Source organism: Staurois parvus, unplaced genomic scaffold (assembly GCF_062004578.1).
Source record: "Staurois parvus isolate SC_StPar_1 unplaced genomic scaffold, SC_StPar_1.0 ptg000047l, whole genome shotgun sequence".
Taxonomy (NCBI): Eukaryota; Metazoa; Chordata; class Amphibia; order Anura; family Ranidae; genus Staurois; species Staurois parvus.
Genome location: NW_028317843.1, coordinates 6,982,452 through 7,003,013, shown reverse-complemented (window position 1 = coordinate 7,003,013; position 20,562 = coordinate 6,982,452). Strand labels below are relative to the sequence as shown.

Sequence of the window (20,562 nt, the reverse complement as noted above, 5' to 3'; positions counted from 1 at the left end):
TTTTTTTTTTATGTCCCAGAATCTGTCTTGCGTCTCATTTTCACTTTTGACTCTTGGGTCATTTGATCATTTTCGTTTATTTTCCTTATTTCAGTTGCCAACTGATGAAAGCAAACCCTGAACAACATTATTTTGTTCTATATTTAAGCAGCAAGTCATCATTTTGTGTCTTTTGCTGGATCATGGTACTCTGTGCTTACAGCACAAATGCTTTCACAGTTGAGCTGATTCTGCTGACTCTGTTCCCGAAGTGTGTGTTTTTCTGGTGTGCTGACTGTCATTGCATTTGTGTTAATTGAAATGACCAGCCATGTGTACGGACAATCCTGCTGCACTGTATGAGAAGTGCAAGGACAATGTAAATCACCTTTTTACAGTTTTAGAAGTAGATGTTGGTAAAATTACAGAACCTATTGCATTAACGAGAACACTATTGTATGTGTATATAGGTAGTACTCAACAAATCCTAGGGGGCATATTTCCATGCTGAATTTTGGTTTCTGGGTCATACTTGCATGTCAGCTTTTGTTTCCTCTGACACTTTTTTACTTTATATTTACAGAGCAATCAATGAGTACAACTCAGTCTCATAACAAAAAGGTCTATGCTGGTCAGGAGGTTGCACACTTTTCCAGCTTACTGCCGTCTTGCCTTCCCATAGATGTTTCCCACATTCAAAATGTGTCAATTAATGTATATTGGCACAGTGTTACCCATCATATTTTTATGAATTGGCTTGTAAATTGCCTCCACCTCTACCCACCTTTCTCAGATTGGCCATTATACACATTTAAGGGAGGCCTTCATCTGTTTGGGTGGTATACAGTTTGCAAATGTTCTGTGTGCTGCCGCCCTCTGGAGCAAGATACAGGTGAATACTTGTGTGTCCCAGACTTGGTGCCAAATGAAACATTGATGCAGTGAAACAATCGTGTCATGGCTCCAGTTCACACTGTAGAGTTACTTTTCAATAATTGTTTAACTATTCTCTTTCCAGTGGTTACATCTAATAGTCTTGACAGCAGATTACATGACTAACCAAGTAGACCTCATCTTGTTTATAAGTGTAGTTTCAAACACATCTCTAGTCTGCCTTAAGGTTCTATAACAGCCATTCTCAGCCAGGGTTATGCAGAACCATAGAGTTTCTCCAGGGGTTGCTTGGAGTTCTTTGAGAAGGGGCCAATTGACCTCCATATTGATGGTACCTTCATAGTTTGGGGCTAGCACCAGTTGGCCAGGCCAGCTGCATACCAATGATCTTTTTAGCTTTCTGCAATGGTGGCATTCTGACCACCGCTCTAAGGGGGCATTCTTTTCACTGGCCAATAGTATAAGAGGCATTTGCACATTCCCCCAATGAATTAGTTTTAACTTGGTTTCCCAAACCTCAAAATTATTTCAAGAGTTATTGTGGTGTTACAAGGTTGAGAGAGGCTGTTATATGGTGAGACCATGGGGTCATGAACTGTCAAACTGGCGTTTTTCAGATTGTACAGTCTCATGTTGAATATACTCCACTGGAATGCTTTTGAGCAATGGTTCAGACCACATTTAACATATAGGAAATGGAACCTATTGGTCTGTTGCTAGGTTACTACTTTACAGATTGTGCAGTCTCATGTTGAATATACTATGCTGGAAAACCTTTTGACCAGTGGTTTAGACTACATTTAAACATATATGAAGTAGAACATGTTGGTCTGTTGCTAGGTTACTAATTTACAGTGTGACCACACCTGGTTTTATATAGGAAAAAAATATCTTTCTACCTGGTTTTGTTGGCGGAATAAAGGCTATGTAAAAAGTAAAGAACCAAACTATTCCTATCAACGAGCTACAACCTCAGAGCTACTAGCAGTTGGTGCTTTTTGTAACTTCTAGTTCTCTGAAAACCATAAAGCTGCAAGAATCAGGATCCACTCCAAAGTGGGGTCTTCATCTACTGAGCACTGTTATTCCAGCTGCATTCTTACACATATTTGAATTTTCTTTAAAGGTTAAGTTCACCTTTAAAAAATACTGTGCAGTCAAGGGGCCCCATTCAGTCAAAAAGACATTGTCCATACTGACAATGGAGAGCGCTAGTTCATATGATGATGCTAAGGCACACTCAAGGCATCTCCGCTTCTATGCCAGGATGAGGCAGATTTGTCAGGATGATAATTTTTTGGCCAGGCTTTGGTGAAGCAGAGCTTGGCTTACAGATATGACATAAATGTTATTTTTTTACATTGCTGGGATGCCTTGACCTCACAGAGTTTTTTAAATGGGCGAACTTTGTCTTTAAAGAAAATGAAATATTATAAACATACCTATAAATGTTTCTAAAATATCAAAATGATTGAATTCTCAAAATACTTGATCTATGAATAGCCCTCAAACTCATTAGTTTCTCAAGCTTGTTGAATGCTAGCCATTAATAATGAAGTGAATGCAGTAACCTATCTGCCTTAGCATAATTGTTCTCCCAGTGCACGTAAAACTTTTTTGGGGGGTATACCAGTCTATAGTGCTTAAGGGTCCGTAGAAAAGCTGGATTACAACAGGTTAGCATATGGCAACCTGAAGCATGGTACATGTTGGGATTGGGGTAGGTAGACCCTGTGACATACTATCTCACGATAAGACTGCCCAGCCATATACACAGATTGTCTCCCAGCTGTCATACGGGGTGAGGAGAGCAGAGCCACAGCATGGTAACTAGGACTTGAAGAACCCATACATTTAATCCCTAAACCTGTTTGAGCCCCAAACATCTTTTATAAGTTTCTTTAGCCTGAGAACGAAAGTTCAGAAATAAAATATAGCTTTCCAGCTTTGTTCGTGAAAACTGCATCAGAATTGGTGTATAAAGCATTCAAGTATCATTTTTTAAATCTTGATGTATTTTGTTTTATTGTATTTGTTCTCCTTTTGTTGAATTTATTTCCAGCGAAGATCTGCGTACATTTCAGGTTGTCAACGGTTTGTGTTGAATTGATGTTCTATTTCTTTGTGTTCATGGAGTTTTCACTTTCATACCTTTTACAGTGCTGAGCTTATTTAAAATAAAAGTCTAATTTGTGGGAGAGTTGTAATATTGTCACGTCCGTTTGTTGGGAATTTGCAGCAAGGAGTGGGCATTCTTTAGGCATGGAGTCCGGTACGGTCATTGCATGCAGTGTGAAAATCTCCAACTTTCTAAATGTTATGTATTTCAGAGTGCATTGCACATGACTTGCCACTACTGCATATACTGTACATGTATACAGAATATCCACTGATGTTACTAATGCAGAATAATTACATCTTTATCGTCAAACGTAAAGTATATGTAATCCCTCACCTTGTAAAACAACCCATTCAGTTTAAAATAGAAATGAAAGGCAAAATATTTGTGTATAGATATAAAAAAGGGGAAAAGGGTATTCATAATGTCTTTTTTTTTATAAGTGATCACTTATAGTGGGGCAAAAAAGTATTTAGTCAGCCACCAATTGTGCAAGTTCTCCCACTTAAAAAGATGAGAGAGGCCTGTAATTGGCATCATAGGTAGACCTCAACTATGAGAGACAAAATGAGAAAAAAAATCCAGACAATCACATTGGCTGATTTGGAAATAATTTATTTGCAAATTATGGTGGAAAATAAGTATTTGGTCACCTACAAACAAGCAAGATTTCTGGCTCTCATAGACCTGTACCTTCTTCTTTAAGAGGCTCCTCTGTCCTGCACTCATTACCTGTATCAATGGCACCTGTTTGAGATTGTGGACAGGTGTCTTTTATACTGATAAGTTCAAACAGTCACACTCCAAACTCCACTATGGTGAAGACGAAAGAGCTGTCGAAGGACACCAGAAATAAAATTGTAGACCTGCACCAGGCTGGGAAGACTGAATCTGCAATAGGCAAGCAGCTTGGTGTGAACAAATCAACTGTGGGAGCAATAATTAGAAAATGGAAGACATACATGACCACTGATAATCTCCCTCGATCTGGGGCTCCACGCAAGATCTCTCCCCGTGGGGTCAAAATGATCACAAGAACGGTGAGCAAAAATCCCAGGACCACATGGTGGGACCTAGTGAATGACCTGCAGAGAGCTGGGACCAACGTAACAAAGGCTACCATCAGTAACACACTACGCCGCCAGGGACTCAGATCCTGCAGTGCCAGACGTGTCCCCCTGCTTAAGCCAGTACATGTCTGGGCCCGTCTGAAGTTTGCTAGAGAGCCTTTGGATGATCCAGAAGAGGATTGGGAGAATGTCCTATGGTCAGATGACACCAAAATAGAACTGTTTGGTAGAAACACAACTCATCATGTTTTGGAGTAGAGAGAATGCCGAGTTGCATCCAAAGAACAGCATACCTACTGTGAAGCATGGGGGTGGCAACATCATGCTTTGGGGATGTTTCTCCGCAAGGGAACCAGGACGACTGATCCATGTACAGGACAGAATGAATGGGGCCATGTATTGTGAGATTTTGAGTGCAAACCTCCTTCCATCAGCAAGGGCATTGAAGATGAAACGTGGCTGGGTCTTCCAACATGACAATGATCCCAAACATACCGCCCAGGCAATGGAGTGGCTTCGTAAGAAGCATTTCAAGGTCCTGGAGTGGCCTAGCCAGTCTCCAGATCTCAACCCCATAGAAAACCTTTGGAGGGAGTTGAAAGTCCGTGTTGCCCAGTGACAGCCCCAAAACATCACTGCTCTAGAGGAGATCTGCATGGAGGAATGGGCCAACATACCAGCAACAGTGTGTGCCAACCTTGTGAAGACTTACAGGAAACGTTTGACCTCTGTCATTGCCAACAAAGGATATATAACAAAGTATTGAGATGAACTTTTGATATTGACCAAATACTTATTTTCCACCATAATTTGCAAATAAATTCTATCCAAATCAGCCAATATGATTGTCGGTCTGGATTTTTTTTCTCATTTTGCCTCTCATAGTTGAGGTCTACCTATGATGCCAATTACAGGCCTCTCTCATCTTTTTAAGTGGGAGAACTTGCACAATTGGTGGCTGACTAAATACTTTTTGGCCCCACTGTACCGTCTGTTCTTGGCTGCGCAGAGTGCTGGGGGAGAAGAAACAGCAGCACGCTGAGCTTCCCAGTGAATGGCTGTGTCAGCAGAGGTTTACTTATAAAACCCAGACCCATAGTGGCACAGTTTGCAGGAATATTATTGCTCTATAAAAGCAACCTATATGTTTCAGGTTTCATTCTTTAAAGCTGAGTTCTTAAATACACAGTTGGTGTCAATCTAGTTCTGACATTTACACAGCTCTGTCTGACAGGTGAGAACACCTGAGTTATCTCTGCTGCAGTTCAGTAACACAGTGCAATGAGATGCAGCAGACTGATGAGCTTTCCTGTCTGTCACTCCGCTCTCTCCTCCTGATGGCATGATCCTTGCCATGCAGCACAACTAATTGGCTCCTTTTGTGTTAATCCATGCCTTTTATATCTACTTGGAGTTTAACGTTGTTATTTTCTAAAGCAGGTTTGAATAGGTTTGATTAATATGAGTTGTAAGAAATATCTCATCAATAAGACCCCATAATCTTGTGGCATTAAAGTGTTCCTAAACCCCGGACCCTGCATTCACTATATCTGGTCTCCCACAGCACATAGAACATGGAAATGTAATTATATTAGTAAATATAAACTGCTAAATACCTTTTCTCATCAGCAGTTAGAGCAGTCTTGTGACTTCTATCAGTGTTCAGACAAGCACTAGCTACAGCTTGTAGGAGGAGTTTTCTTTCTGCTCTAGGAGGATGGAAATCCCCTGACCTCTGTCTGACCAGTGCTGATCACATGCACTCTCCCAAGGAAAAAAAAAACCTCTCTAGCAATACACACCAAACTGAGCATTTGCAAAAGGCCTATGGCTCAGTCTGTCTTCTCAGGAGATAAGAGGTGAACTCTTAAACAAGGGGGAGGAGCAAAGCACTATGGATCAAACAGCCTTTTTACACAATGCAGAGGATTAACCCCTTAGGTTCCCCAGCCAGTATAGCAAGCATGCTTTACTGCATATATGGGCTAATTTACTGATGTGGATTTAGTAACACTTTAAAAAGAAAAATAAAGCTTTTCAGAAATATGCCCAGTAATCGCTATGTTCTTAGTAGAAGGGATATATATATATATAATCTCTTTTCTTGACCTTCAGAAGTCACTGTAAAGAAAGATAGTCACACAATCATGGCAATTACTCTGAAATACATTGATTTCAGCCAGCCAGTCACCTTTGTGTGTCCTGCTGTTTCTGTTAACTTGTTTTTTCATCTGTCTTGTAAAGATTACCACAAGGGAGGACGTGAACTCCAAGCAAGCAACAAGCATCAAGACTGACCTTGAGCCCGAAGCTTTCAGACCAAACCTCAGTGACCCTAGCCAGCTTCTACAAACTGACCAAATAGAAAAGGTGGGCTGTTTTCCTATTTTAGTGACACATGTCTATTTTCTGCTTCTTGCAGCTTTTCAAGGCGGAGAGTAATAGTTGCAGAGTTCTTCTGCAGTGCTACCTGTAGGTGAAATTTGCTTTTGAGTTTAAACCTTTAAGGAAAATTAAAATGCCTAAATATCACTGTTTAAGCTAGTCTCTACAACATTGGTTATCTGGAGGAGCCTTTCCTAACTCTATCTTTAGAGGGCAATACCCATACTCTGTTGGGCCAGACATTGCAGGAATAGCTTGGAAGTTAACTTCAGGCACTATGTTCCATAGTAGATTTCAAGACCCTATTCTGAGCGCCTATAGACTTTCCACTTTCTGTCGGTTCTGTACAGTGGAAAAGATTAACACTGAGGGACTGAGCACTGACATCATTCACTGGATGGGTGTTGCATGCTCAGTATTCTTACCCACCATTAACTGTCAAGGAAGCATAGCCACACTGCTGTTTCTGCTTTGCAAAGAGCGGAGTGGAGCTCTGCACTTCGGTCTATTTCTATTACTCACATACAGTGACTTTGGTCTCCTCCAGCCATTCAACCTCCAGCTTTCTGTGTTTTTGTGATTACCTGAGGTCTTGTCCTATAACTTTTGCATACATGTCTGTATCTAGACAGAGGGGACAATCCCACTGCAATAGGTACCCCAAGCTCACACGTCCCTGTTTTTAGGTGACGTTTGCTCTTCTGAAGGTTATGGGGTGTAGCTGAGGCCTCAGCTGAGCTGGGTGTGGCCAAGTTCCCTCCTTCATTACCTAAGGTCTGCACTACAGTGACACGACAATGTGTGGCCAAATTTGCACAGTTTTTGCTGGTGCTGACTATAGAGGCCTTAAGTTTGCTCCTGTGCCTTCCTGCAGAGACTGTTTCCGATCCTATGACAGGCTTAGAATACCATCTCTGACTCTGATTTGGTGTCCCCTTAGGATTTTCCTGCTGAACTTGTTTGGGGGAACCAAAATCTTCTGCCATTACCTCAGACTTCTGTTTCATAAGACCGTTCATCTGCCTCAGCATGAGAAGTCCAAGGAAAGATCAGCTGAGTTTTATCCCTCTATTTCACCTAGTCCTGGAGTAGACCCGACTAGACCTCCCAAGCCTGGTTCTTTGGCCACCCTCAAGGTTGGAAACAAGAAACCTGCTAAACCCTCAAAGAAGTCTTTAGTATGAAATTGGGCCCCCACATTTCCAAAGGTGGGAAGTGGGGGCATGTTTGTTAATCTTTGCCGGCTCTTGAGTATTGTGGCATTCAGGTACAGAGAGCACCTCTTCAGGTATACAATAAAATATCTTGCACTCTGTCAGGCCGCTAACCTTCTATCTTCCTGCGCCACTACACAGATTACCAGACCTACCTCTGCCACTATGTGACTTCCTTAACCCAGAGATTTTTATTATAGCTCTTTTTTGGCCTGTCCCATTCTGGCCACTGTCCTCTCCCCGAGAGCAATCAATTGATCCCTTTGGGATACTTAAGGCCATCAGACATAAGGCCAACAGTTGTGCTTGGTATTTCTCAGATCCACCATCCCTGTCCTTCCCCAGATGCTCTTACCTGCATGGACAGCTGTTACTAGCGTTTGACTGATCACCATCCTGCCAGTGCTGTGACTCATAAGTGTTACCCCTGCAAACCTAATGTTCTTCAGGGTGTTGGCTCCAGTGTATGTTCTATTGCCTTCTCATGGTATCCCCCTTGTGAGACAGATGACCTACTGTTGAAAGACTATTCGTTACAGACCCTAGTGAATTACACCTTCTTGATGAGCTAAATGCCTAGCTGAATCTTGCTTTTTGAGGAATCTGTGCTGGAAACTATTCCCTTAACTCTTCTCCCTCAGGTCTTTTGTCATTGGTCAAGGAATTGTCTGTCTCTCAACTGCTAAATGAGAGTGGAGTGTTGAGTGCCATCCTCACCGAGGTACTCCACCCACCCCCTTTTTGTTTTTAAGTCTATTTTCGGACTACCTTACCAGGACCAGAAGTGACAGTCTGGAAAACCAAGTGCGTTCCAAAAACCAGAAGTGATGATGCATTAAGCATGCACTGACCCACATTTCTTCATTTCTTGTTTGAGCTTGTCCAGTCAGGATCTGTTGTGTGCTGCTCGGCAGCAGAGGGAACTGGCTGCTGGAAGAATCCCCTACAGTTAGGTGGGAGTTGAGGTTGATCCTCAGTTTTATTGGATGTGTATTCCTCCTTGCTTGTTTTGCATGGATATCTACCTGCTATTCCCTGAGTACTCCTTGCAAAGGAAGCTTCCATGTACCTTCCCTATTTTGTCTTGTTGACTCCAAGGGATCAAACCTTGGTTCTCCAAAGGGCAGCAGGGGCCACTGTCTCACAACTTGGAGTTGTGAACCAGAAAGCCGTATTAAGATTTTATTTGTAGAATCCATTCCTTGGAGTCCATTGATGAACACAGGTCCCAACTTGCTTCAGTCCTGCTTGCTACAAACTGATTAGAAGGTGTTATCTTGGGCTGGCCCACAGATTTATTTATTTTTATTAATTTACTGTGAGTACACAATCCTATTTTGGCTGTCTATTTTAGGATATATTATCGAGACTATATTATTTTTAGATTGAAACTGTTTCATTTATCTAATGCTAGTGTCTTTGACTGTTCCAACAGCTCACAAAGCACCTCCCACCTCGCACAATTGGCTACCCATGGACACTTGTGTACAGTACAGCAAAACATGGAATGAGTCTGAAGACTCTGTACAGGACAATGCTGGGATTAGACACTCCTGTCCTCCTGGTGATTAAAGACAGTGATGCCCAGGTAACCTTATAATTTATCTTTTGACAATAGTGTGGCTATATGCATTACAGTGGCAGGATCCTTTCACTTTTAATTCACGTCTCCTCCTCCCATGCTCGTCTCCAGGACTTCTCCAAAGCTTCTCCCATCCTCTGGAACTCTCTACCCCAATTTATCAGGCTATCGCCTACTCTGCTCACTTTTAGGCGATCTCTGAAAACCTATCTTTTCAGGGAAGCCAATCCTGCCCTCCGCTAATAATGGAATCTTCTACTCTTCCAACCAGTCCATCCCCCACAGTTACTACCTTTTGTACCACTAGCCCCTCCCTCCTAATTGTAAGCTCCAAGGAGCAGGGACCTCCTTTCCCTCTTGTATTGAACTGTATTGTTGTTGTATTGTCTCGCGTTATAGTGTAAAGCACTGAGCAAACTGTTGGCGTTAAATAAATCCTGTATAATCATAATAATAAAGTGTATGTATCCATATAGCCAAATGCAGCCGTTGTCCATCATACATGCTGTGAACAGCATCATGGGAGTTGCAAATTGTGAATGGTGATGGCAGTGTAAAGTTTTTGTGGAAAAGGAGCTATTTTTCATGATATAAAAGGAAATTTTGAGAGAATGTCAACAGTAAAATATAATTAAAATCAAGGGTATAAAACGAGCGCTTACTGTAGCAGCTAATGCACCAAAAAAAAAAGTAACCACAAACTTTCTCAAATGAATAAGTCATAAACCGTAGTGCAGCGCTAAACAAATAATCACCAATCTGATCTAAAATGATTAATCACTCATGAATATGATTCCAGATCGGTATAAAATTCAATAGAAATTCAGTATATAATATAGTGTCCAGAACTAGCCACAATGGTAGTAGTTATTCCCACTGGTGAATGATTATATAAATCTCTCCATGTATATAGATCTGGAAATCCGGTGGCTGGCGATCAAATTGGATATAGAAAGATTGCCCACTCACCGAAAGCGCAATCTTAATGCGCAAGGATCAGATAAACCAGCAGCAGGGGTTCCCTTGATGGTGCAGCCTGAAGCAGGATCCCTTCCTCTGCTAATCCGGATAATGGGTGTCTCCCTCCTAAATGCCTTGGATCAGGTGAACTTTAGTGGTGCTGCCCCCCTTCTGAGGACGTATTTGCTTCCGAAACGCGTCAGTAGGAGCCCATACACGCCGTGACGTCAAGCCGCCGGATCGTGGAAGTCTGGGGGCAATCTTTAATTTCAGCAGGATTTCAATAGCTACACCAGGATTAAAGGAGGGAGCCAGTGACCAGACCCCACTAATGTTCACCTGAGCCAAGGCATTTAGGAGGGAGACACCCATTATCCGTATTAGCAGAGGAAGGGATCCTGCTTCAGGCTGCACCATCAAGGGAACCCCTGCTGCTGGTTTATCTGATCCTTGCGCATTAAGATTGCGCTTCCGGTGAGTGGGCAATCTTTCTATATCCAATTTGATCGCCAGCCACCAGATTTCCAGATCTATATACACAGAGAGATTTATATAATCATTCATCAGTGGGAATAACTACTACCATTGTGGCTAGTTCTGGACACTATATTATATACTGAATTTCTATTGAATTTTATTCCGATCTGGAATCATATTCATGAGTGATTAATCATTTTAGATCAGATTGGTGATTATTTGTTTAGCGCTGCACTACGGTTTATGACTTAGTAAAATATAATTTCATACAGCAAAATAACAATTTGTTATGGTGAATGTACAATTAAAGTGATTGTAAACCTCAGATATGAAAGTATGTACCTCTAAAATGTGTACGTATCTCTTACGCTTACTTAATTAAGTCACTAATTGCCATTTCTGTCTGCTGCTTTGTTCCTCTACTATCAGCATGAATTAAGTCTGACACTTTTTCCTGACAGAAATATGGTGACAGGGACAGGAACCTCCAGCAGATTGACGACCTCAGCTCTGTTCCTATGAGCTGTGTGGAGATAGGTGTCTCCTCCCTCCAATCAGCTGTCAGTCTCCTCACTGCTGTGAGCTCTGCTCTGTGTAATTTCAGCTCTCCATCCCCTTTTTTATGAACTGTCAGACAAGCTTTATAAATTCAGCACTTTGAACAGCTGTAGAGAAGAGAATACTGCAGGTAGCCAGGTACAGTTTATGTAGGAGGATTTGTTCCATCTCTGCGTATCCCCCAAGGTCTGTCACTTCACTGGGTATATGTAGGGGTTCTCATCCACTTTAAGTAATTAAAGTGACACTGAACTCTCGTTTAAGAAACAAAATCTATTCTAGTTTGTATTCTTAATTAATAATGTCCATTCTGTTGCTATCAGCATCCTCCAAATTCCTTATTTTGTTGCCTTGATCCAAGTTCCTGTTATTATCCCTGGTCCCACTGTATGTAACAGGAAGAAGGGTCAGCCGCACAACGGAGGGTTGAAGAATATAGTGTATATTTATTGATCCATAGGACACACAAAACACCAGGACATGAATACAGGACCTGTTAACGCATTTCACATGATCGCGTGCTTAATCATAACTTAATCATGGTTATGATTAAGGACGAGATTGTGTGAAACGCGTCAACAAGTCCCGTATTCATGTCCTGGTGTTTTGTGTGTCCTATGGATCAATAAATACACACTATATTCATCAATCTTCCGGTGTGCGGCTGACCCTTCTTCCTATTGCATCGTGTGTGGTGGCGAGCCAGAGCCTGCACCTGTCATGGATTGTTTGCCTGAGCAGTATACCTCTGTTTTTTGGATTCAGCCCACTGTATGTAGGAAGGTAGTTGCCCTCTTTTGTTCATTCCTGAGATGGACTATGAGATTTGTAGTGTTCATAGATCCATGCACATGACACCGAACATGCACTGTTTGCTCCAAAAAAAAAAGTGGGGTGGTGGTGTAGTGGATTGTGATAGACAGTCCACATTCTATTAGATGATTAGTAAAATGACAATCTTATAGTCTTGCTACTTTCTGCTTCTTGCTCTTTAAATTCCTTACTCTCTTAAGAAAACAATCAGATATAAGTTGACAGAACAATGATAATTAAGATGGCGCCTTCATCCGGAGTCTCACCCTAGGTGACTCATTAGAAGAAAAGTATCTTTTAACATAAACAACCCCCCATAAAATGGAATGAGTTGTTTTGGGGACAATGATTGGAAGATATCAACACGGATGGAAGAACACACAGAAACCTAGTGGACTTTTCACCCAATCAATGTATATGCTTCGCCTGCATCATGAGACCTATAAATGTTACTGTTATTTCCTCAATAAAACAGAATTTTAGGAAGTTGGCAAACTGCGAAGTGTCAGTGTCTTACTTCCACGTGCACGTAATTCTATATCAATTTAGCTCACTGGTAGATCACAGTAAATGGTCTGTAGGTGGCCCAGTCCAAAACAGTGGAAGAAGAGCTTCAGGAGCTCACAAAAGATGTTACAAGGAGGCAGAAAAACACCTAACAAAAAATAGATTACAGGGCAGTTAAGTAGTGGATGTGTATGCATTATATTTGGAGAATATTGATATTGTTTAATGTCTCTTTAATTCTACCTATGTATTCATTATTGTATTGAGGGACAATAACTTTGAGAATTGTCATTTCTGTTAGAGGTGAATCGTTGCTCACCTTAGTAATGTATTTGTAGATTGAGACAAAGACTGACGTCTTGCTGCTTGTCTCAAGCAGCTTTTTAATCATCTGTGTGTGTGTGTACATGTATTATCAGTCATATATCTGTGAAAGGAAAGGCCTCCAATCACAATACGCTCAATTCCCTCAGTAGCTCTAAGTTGACAGTATAAGCTCAGGGCAGGGAATGACCATAGAGAATTATAGACGCCCTTGTCTTGTCCCTGGTGCATGCACTTCTGTGCTGCACTAGTTATTACTAATCTTGGCTATGACCTGTTGGTAGCATTGCCAGACTAATGCTTGTTGTAGCAGAAGTGTATTCTGCATCTGTCATGACACCCTAGCACCCATGGATGGAGCTCTGCATATTGCTGGGATCACTCTGTGTACTGAGCAGTGTAGCTTCCGTAGATGCCAAAAATAGAGCCGTGTCAGATAAAAATTGAACATCAGTGCAGGCCAGTGGTTCTCAGCCTTTGTGAGACAAGGGCCCAGTAAATTCACAGAAAAAGTTTTTATACCCTGACAGGTATAGAATATAAAAAATCAATTTTTTTCCATAAAAGTAGGGAGATGCATTTATGTACTTGTAATAAAAAGAAATTAATCCGTTTAAAAATATGCGTTACCGTAACTGTTACACGGAAGTTCGGGGCATACATCCCTGAATGCCCAGTTTTTTGGTTGTACGAGCCAAATCACCCATGTGTATCGATAACCCACATACAAAAGGACCTACTGCTTAGCCTGCTGCTTCTGGCTCACTTTAGTTGGGTCAACATATGTGACCAAACAACACCGCAGCTTGTCTAGGAGGAAGAGCAGCAGCCACTATTGAGAGCTGTCATGTTGCGGGGTGGAGGTGGAAGTATTTAGTGCAGGTGGAGAGCAGAAAGACCCACAGCACTGTACACACTCGAGCATTCTGACAGCTGTCAGGCTGCAGTCCAGCAGTAGGATAACTGCACTCAGCAGATGAGAAACACTGGTGTCAGCAGACAGCCTGGACTGGTAGAAATGGAACTTTTGTACATGAGGGATCACTGTAACATGGAACCAGCTCCGAAGCCTGTCATTCATACTAGATGCAAAGGGAGTTTTCTGTCAGCTCCTTTTTGAAAATTTTTGTTAGATATGAATATTGTATAATGTTTTCCTTTTTTTTGAAAATAGAATTTTGTTGTTAGTCATCTGGGCTCATCTTCATCTTATGCCAATATCCACTGTATAATTTGTATTTTAAAACAATATCATTTATATAACATAGAAGTCAATGTGATATTTCTGTTTTTACAGATTTTTGGAGCATTAGCATCAGAGCCATTTAAAGTGAGTGATTGCTTCTATGGCACTGGGGAGACTTTCCTGTTTACATTTTGTCCTGACTTTCAGGTGAGTGGATTCTCCATAATAGGTCTGTATATTGCTTACTTTCCTGTTCCCTTATTTATAGTATCCCAGGTGGATACCCTGCTCGGGATATAGACGAATTACTCTTTTTCAGGATAGAGGAGAGCCAAGCAGTGAAGGTTAATTTATCTACTACTAATAAAATCCCAATTTATGTTTCCCCTCTGATCACAAGTGGCTGTACCTCTTCTCCCAAGAACACTCTGGAAACTAATGCAGAGACTATGGGCTTCTAGGCAATATCAGGCCTGTCCCTGGGATTGTAGAGTCAGCAAAGAAGTGCATCTCTGCGTCATAGATTTTTGCTTGTCATCTGTCAGGGAGGGTGAAGCGGCAGTGATATTGTGTTTCTAATACAATATATGGATGATGTGAATTCAAAGTTCCAATATTTTATTTCAACAGTGCCATTCTAACAAGTTACAGAAACCACTTAAAAGTACAGTACACTATATATGTTTTTAGACACCTTACCATCACACCATATACTTTTTGACATTTCATTCCAAAACTATGGGCACCATGTGCTGCTTTACCAGTCTTCATTGTTCTGGGAAGATTTTCCACAGTGCATGTGGGATTTTGTGTCCATTTTGCAAAAAATTTTTTTGTGAGTTTAGATTTGGACTTTGGACAAGAAAACAGTTGTTGCAAATCAACCCAAAGGTGTTCAGTTTTGTTACGATCACGGCTCACTGCTGGTTGTTTGAGTTCCTCCACGCGAAGTTGGGCAAAACATTGAAAGCTTCACTTTTAGTTGGAAAAGACCTAGTAACTGTGCAAAGTAGATTTCATTGCTGCGACTTCCATGAGATTATAAGAAGGCCAGAGGTGCTTTAGCATGCCAGGCTTCACCCATAGCTGAAATTTCATATTGAGTGGGCTTACCCTTTAAGAAGCACACTGTGCAATAGTAGATTAGGCAGAAGAGAAAATATTTACCCATGTTAATATTAAACCTTGTAGACAAAAAGAACCACTATCAATAAGATGAAGAAATATTCTAAAATGAAGGCATAAGACAACGTTGAAGAAAACCGTCTATAACAAGATTAACATTTTAATAGACAGAAGATAGATTATCATGCATCTTAACCTACTTCAAGAACCTTGAAATTCCCAAGAGCCCCTTTAAAAATTCCTGTTTTGAAAAAAGGCAGAGCATATAAACATGAACTAGATAATGGAATGCAGATGCTTCTTGTTGGTGCCACCATTCCACAAATTGTTTTCCATATCCTCAGCCTTTGCATACCCTTGGATGCAGTAACTCAAAATTTTATTAGTATGTGCAGCAATCAGTTGGTACCTGCTTTCTGCACTCACTGGGTTAGTTGTGATCGGTTTCTGTAACACAACCAAACAGCCTCAGTTCAGTTGATTTGTTTGCTACTTCATTGTCTTTTGATCCTGTTCCGCATATTGGGAAAGAATTGAGAAATTTGGATTGTAACGCCCCGTGGCTTTACAATTGTGCATCAGAATTTTAATTGAAGTAGTTGGCAGGAAAAGGTTTGATTCCAGCTGTAAATTCATAACCCTCATTTCAAGAAAGGCATCTGGAATATTATGGGCAGCTAGTGGTATCACAGATGGTTTTCAACACCTCCACATTTTACAGTTCAGCCCCCTTATTCTATACTGCATTTTCACATTGTAGAAACTCTGCTACTCATCCGGGGTTATTTATTTCTTCTGAATACACAGACGTTGGATCTCAGATGGGCTGTTGGGGGAATATTATGGCTTCATCAACACATTTAATCAGCCATGATTAGCCCTGGTGATTACAACTTGTATAAATGAGGTCTTAATTAGAACACATTTAAGTTTACAGTGACTAATCAAAACAGGAAAACCCATCTCTTCTTGACATGTTTATACTGTCTAGTTTTAAGAAGTCTAGCAATTTTTTGCTTTGTGTTTATTTTCTGCAAATTAATGCATTAACCTCTTGCTGACTGTGGCAGCAAGGAAGGTTGGATTTATTGCCCAGCTGTGGCACAAATGCCTCCATGGCAGTATGATGTTTGTGTTTTGAGAGCATGCTCACTGCAAGCTTCCAGTACGCTGACCAAGCTGTCCATGAATGCTTTTGGTCAAGGCTTCTCATCAGGAGCCAGTGGGACGGGCTGTTACCTCATTGTAGGATGCAGTAGTGCCATAGCAGACATCAGGAGGAACAGTGGTGCCCATTGGGGGACCAAGACGTGTTGGATATCAGTAGTGCATGTAGCTCTGTAAGACAGCGAAGATTGCCAGACAGGGCACATAGTTATCCTAGTGACAGGGTCACTTTAACTTTTATACAGTAGTATGTCAGTAGTAATTATGAATACTTACACTTGTAATCTTTACTCACATTCTTGTAGATGGAAAATAAAAGCCAGACAGCTTCCTCTTTCTGGTCTCCTTTTAATAGCAGTGCTGGATAGTCTATTTATCTCTTTGAACTCTTTGCATTATTATTTTGTAAGCTTCTTGTGACCGTAGGAATTATAGAGAACTTATATCACATGACATGATTGGTAGTTGTTAGGACATATGACTGTAAAAAGGGAGGGGAGGAATGCAACTTGTTATTGTTTTCTTCTGTTCTTTCCTAGGTGTTTAAATGGACAGGAGATAATATGTTCTTTATCAAAGGTGATATGGACTCACTAGCATTCGGTGGAGGAGGGTAAGTGTCTTTGTACTGTAACAATAATGTGCTGCAATCCTTTTTAGGGGACTGACAATTTTATGTTTAAAGTGTAAGCTTACCTTTATTTAAAAAAAAAATGAAAAGGTGAACCAACACTCTACACCCTCCTCACTTCCCTGGTTCGCTGCACTTGCCTTCCTGGGTGATGAGCTGTCATTGCATGCGCAGCCAGTGTAGCAGTCCGGGGATTTGAAATCCCTACTCCTTTTTTTTCCCCATCTTTCTGTAGGGCTTCCAGGACAGATCAGAGGGACTCAGATTGGTGAAAGCGGTCACATGCATCAGAATTGCTCTGATCCATCCCAGAAGCCCTACAGAAAGAAGAGGAAGAACAGCAGGAATGTCAAATCCCTGGATCATACCAGCTGTGTGGGCATTGACTGCTCATCACCCATAAAGGCAAATGCAGCGAGTGAGTTGGGAGGGTGTACCCTGTTTTATCTTTTAATTTTTTTCTGAAAAGGTAAACTAACCCTTAAAAATATAATCTAGCGCTATATAACCACATTTTACATTAAAGTTACAGAATGGGGAGTACAGTCAAATCTGTACAGTGTTTAAATAGACTAATGACCCAAACCCAAGAAGTAACCCTGGGAGGTTTAGTTACCCTCCATATGTAAATGCACTTGAAATGGCTATATATTTTGTAAAATGCTAAAATTTGCATTGTTCTGGAACAAGTCGTATGATCAGTGCCAAGACATTATTCTCTTGGGGTCTGTTAAAAGTATTTAGCAACCAGCATTCTGGTAAAGCCAGTCAGTGAGTCTGTCTGGACAACAAACCACTCTTTTGGCACAGACTAAACTCTGTGCCAGCCACATGCAAACTGGCACATGCGTACATGCACTGGAACCTCTCTGATAAGGTGCCGGTTAACCTACCCCCGTGTTTTGGAATGTGGAAATGAGTACCCAGTGGTAACCCATGTGTCTCTGGTTGGGCTTAAAACCATGACCCCAGCAGTCCAAGGCAAAAGTGCTAACCACTCTATAGCCTTCTAAAAAATGATGGATACTAAAAAAAATGTTAGGTTTGCATACAATTTCTGTAGAATTCACTAAAAACAAAGTGTGTAGTTTGGGTGATGCCCTAGTACCTATCTGACAAGTGTTAGGAGTATACACTCACTGGTCACTTTATTATGTACACCTGTTCAATTGCTTGGTAACACCTGTTCAAATTCCTGTTCAAATTGCATGCTATTCTTTGCGGTGCAATTTGCGTCCATTAATGCAAATCACACCACAAAGTATCGGTACTTGGTATCCGCAAGTACTTGACCGAAAGTATCGTTACTCGTCGATTTAAAAAACGGTATTTGTGCATCCCTATTCTCTAGGATTTACAGAGAATAATAAAAAAGAGAAAAAATCCAGTGAGTGGCAGTTGTGTGAATGAACATGCCTTGTTGATGTCAGAGGAAAATGGGCAGACTGTTTGCTGCAACATTCAGATGGTAGGGTCAGAATTTGATGTAAACAACATGAAAGCATGGATCTGTCCTGCCGTGTATTAACTGTTCAGGCTGGTGGTGGTGGTGTAATGGTGTGGGGGAGATTTTCTTGGCACTAGCAAGGTGTACCTAATAAAGTTGCTGGTGAGTGTCTATAGAGTCTACTTGTCTCATACATGGAGATACTTTAGTCTTTGATATTTTTATTTGTAAACTATAAGAGTATGCATGACCACCTTCTCTGTGAATGTACATGCATTATTGTAGAAGAACGTCAGGAAAAAAATGATCTGGTCCATTCTGAGAAGTAAACTGTAGCATTGTCTTGAAGCCTCTAGATGGCGATGTACACTTTGTAACTGGAAGCAAATGAGCCAAGTAATCTCTTACTATAGAGCTAGTTGCTTGTTTACGGTGACATGCAGCACTCCCCGGCACTGCTTGATTTGCTTTGAATGTCTAATATTGACCCTAACATCTTAGATGCCTTTCAGACAGCAGGTGAAATCAATTGTTGAACTGCTAATGTTGTCCAAGTCAGTAGGCCTATTCCCTTTATCCTAATGTTACATTAAATAATATCCTCATTCTTTAAAATAATCCATTCACATCCACTATTTTACAGACCTGTAATCTATTATTCATTAAATTGTTTCTTATGGTGTCTTCTGCCTCCTTGTAACGCCCACTATCCGCTCCCAAACCTCTTTTTTCCAGTGCTCTATGCACACTACAAATCCCATAGTCCATCCTGGGAGGGAGCAGGAAAGCGGATGGCTACATTCCTACATACATGAAGTATAAGCGTAGCCATCCTCTAATAAGTCTGGTCACCGTAGCAATAAAAAAAGGAATTTTGAGATTTAGAGGAGGTTGAGAGTCATAGAATGTGTGCTTTTTGACTTTTTAATACATACTTAAATTAGATTTTTATTTTTATTTTTTTTAACCAGAACTTGTCACTTTATTCTTGCGTCTGTATAACCCACTGCAGTCAGATTGCACAGAGCTTCTCACATATGCATTGAGTGTTTCTGAGACATTTCTCTGCTCAGCCTGTCACCTGTCAGATTTAAACTTCGTACTGACACTTAAAGGGGAACTAAATCCTCCTATTCTTTACTGCAAGGAAGCTGCCATCTTGGCCTTGGTTTGATTTGCGATCATTGTGGCTCTGCACGTGTGATCAGTTATGACACCAGCCATCTAATGGCTTGACCGTTCAGTTGAGAGCACAAGCAGCTGTGACAGTTTTCATTCACAGGATGCCCTATAATAATCCTCCATTCTCCCACCACCTGGAGGAGGAGCAAGTGAATTGGGACTTTAATCATATACCAAAAAATTAAATTCTAATTTAAAAAGTACAAGGAAAAGAATCAATCACCATATCAAAATTGGCATAATAGACACATATTTGCAGTTCTAGGTAGCATAATTGATGCATTTCATGATATTCTTGCTTCTTCAGGATCCATGCCCTTTTGAGGATAGCTGATACGGCTGTACAAAACACTAATAACAATATAACCAAAATATAAACTCAACATTTGCTACCTTGAAACCTCAAATATGCGTCCATTATGTCAATTTTGATTTTTATTTTCTCTGTTCTTTTCTTCATTGGATTTTATTTTTGTAGTATAGTTGGATTGATTTTTATCTTGCTATATGTCCTCTTTAGGGCACAAATAAAGTCCCAGTTCACTTTCTCCTCCTCCAGCTGGTGGGTTTAAAGTTACAAAAGGGATGGTGTCATAAGAGGGTTTCTTTGATGGTTCTACCCATGATGCAGAAAGGAACATTCATGGGATTCCTTGAATGTAACTATTCTGAGAAACTGTCAAAGCTGTGGATTTAGTTCTGCTTTAAATACATGAGGTTTGCGTTGTGTGGGACAGCAATGAGCCTGAGGTCGATGTGTTTAAAGACCTCCTGGATTGCAATACGGTTAGCAAAATTGTCTTCAGTTTTGACTGAAATTATACCTTTTTAAGGTTTGTAGCAGAAAAAAGTGCTTTTGCTGAATAATGTTAGGATGGATAAGGAACAAAAGTAGTCTGTAATAAAATGCTCATCTGAACATCATTCCAGCTGTTTGTGTGG

The 20,562-nt window shown here is 40.8% G+C and overlaps 1 protein-coding gene across 2 annotated transcripts in view; it reads left to right on the top strand.

Moving 5' to 3' along the window:
* The window catches only part of OXR1 (oxidation resistance 1), a 55,051-nt gene that overhangs the window by 27,380 nt on the left and 7,109 nt on the right, over nt 1-20,562 (top strand). For both annotated transcript variants that reach the window (XM_089664460.1, XM_089664461.1), the window contains 4 exons: nt 6,307-6,432; nt 9,097-9,249; nt 14,180-14,275; nt 16,900-16,973. In XM_089664460.1, coding sequence (XP_089520586.1) covers nt 6,307-6,432; nt 9,097-9,249; nt 14,180-14,275; nt 16,900-16,973 — 449 coding nt within the window. The remainder of the gene's footprint in view (nt 1-6,306; nt 6,433-9,096; nt 9,250-14,179; nt 14,276-16,899; nt 16,974-20,562) is intronic.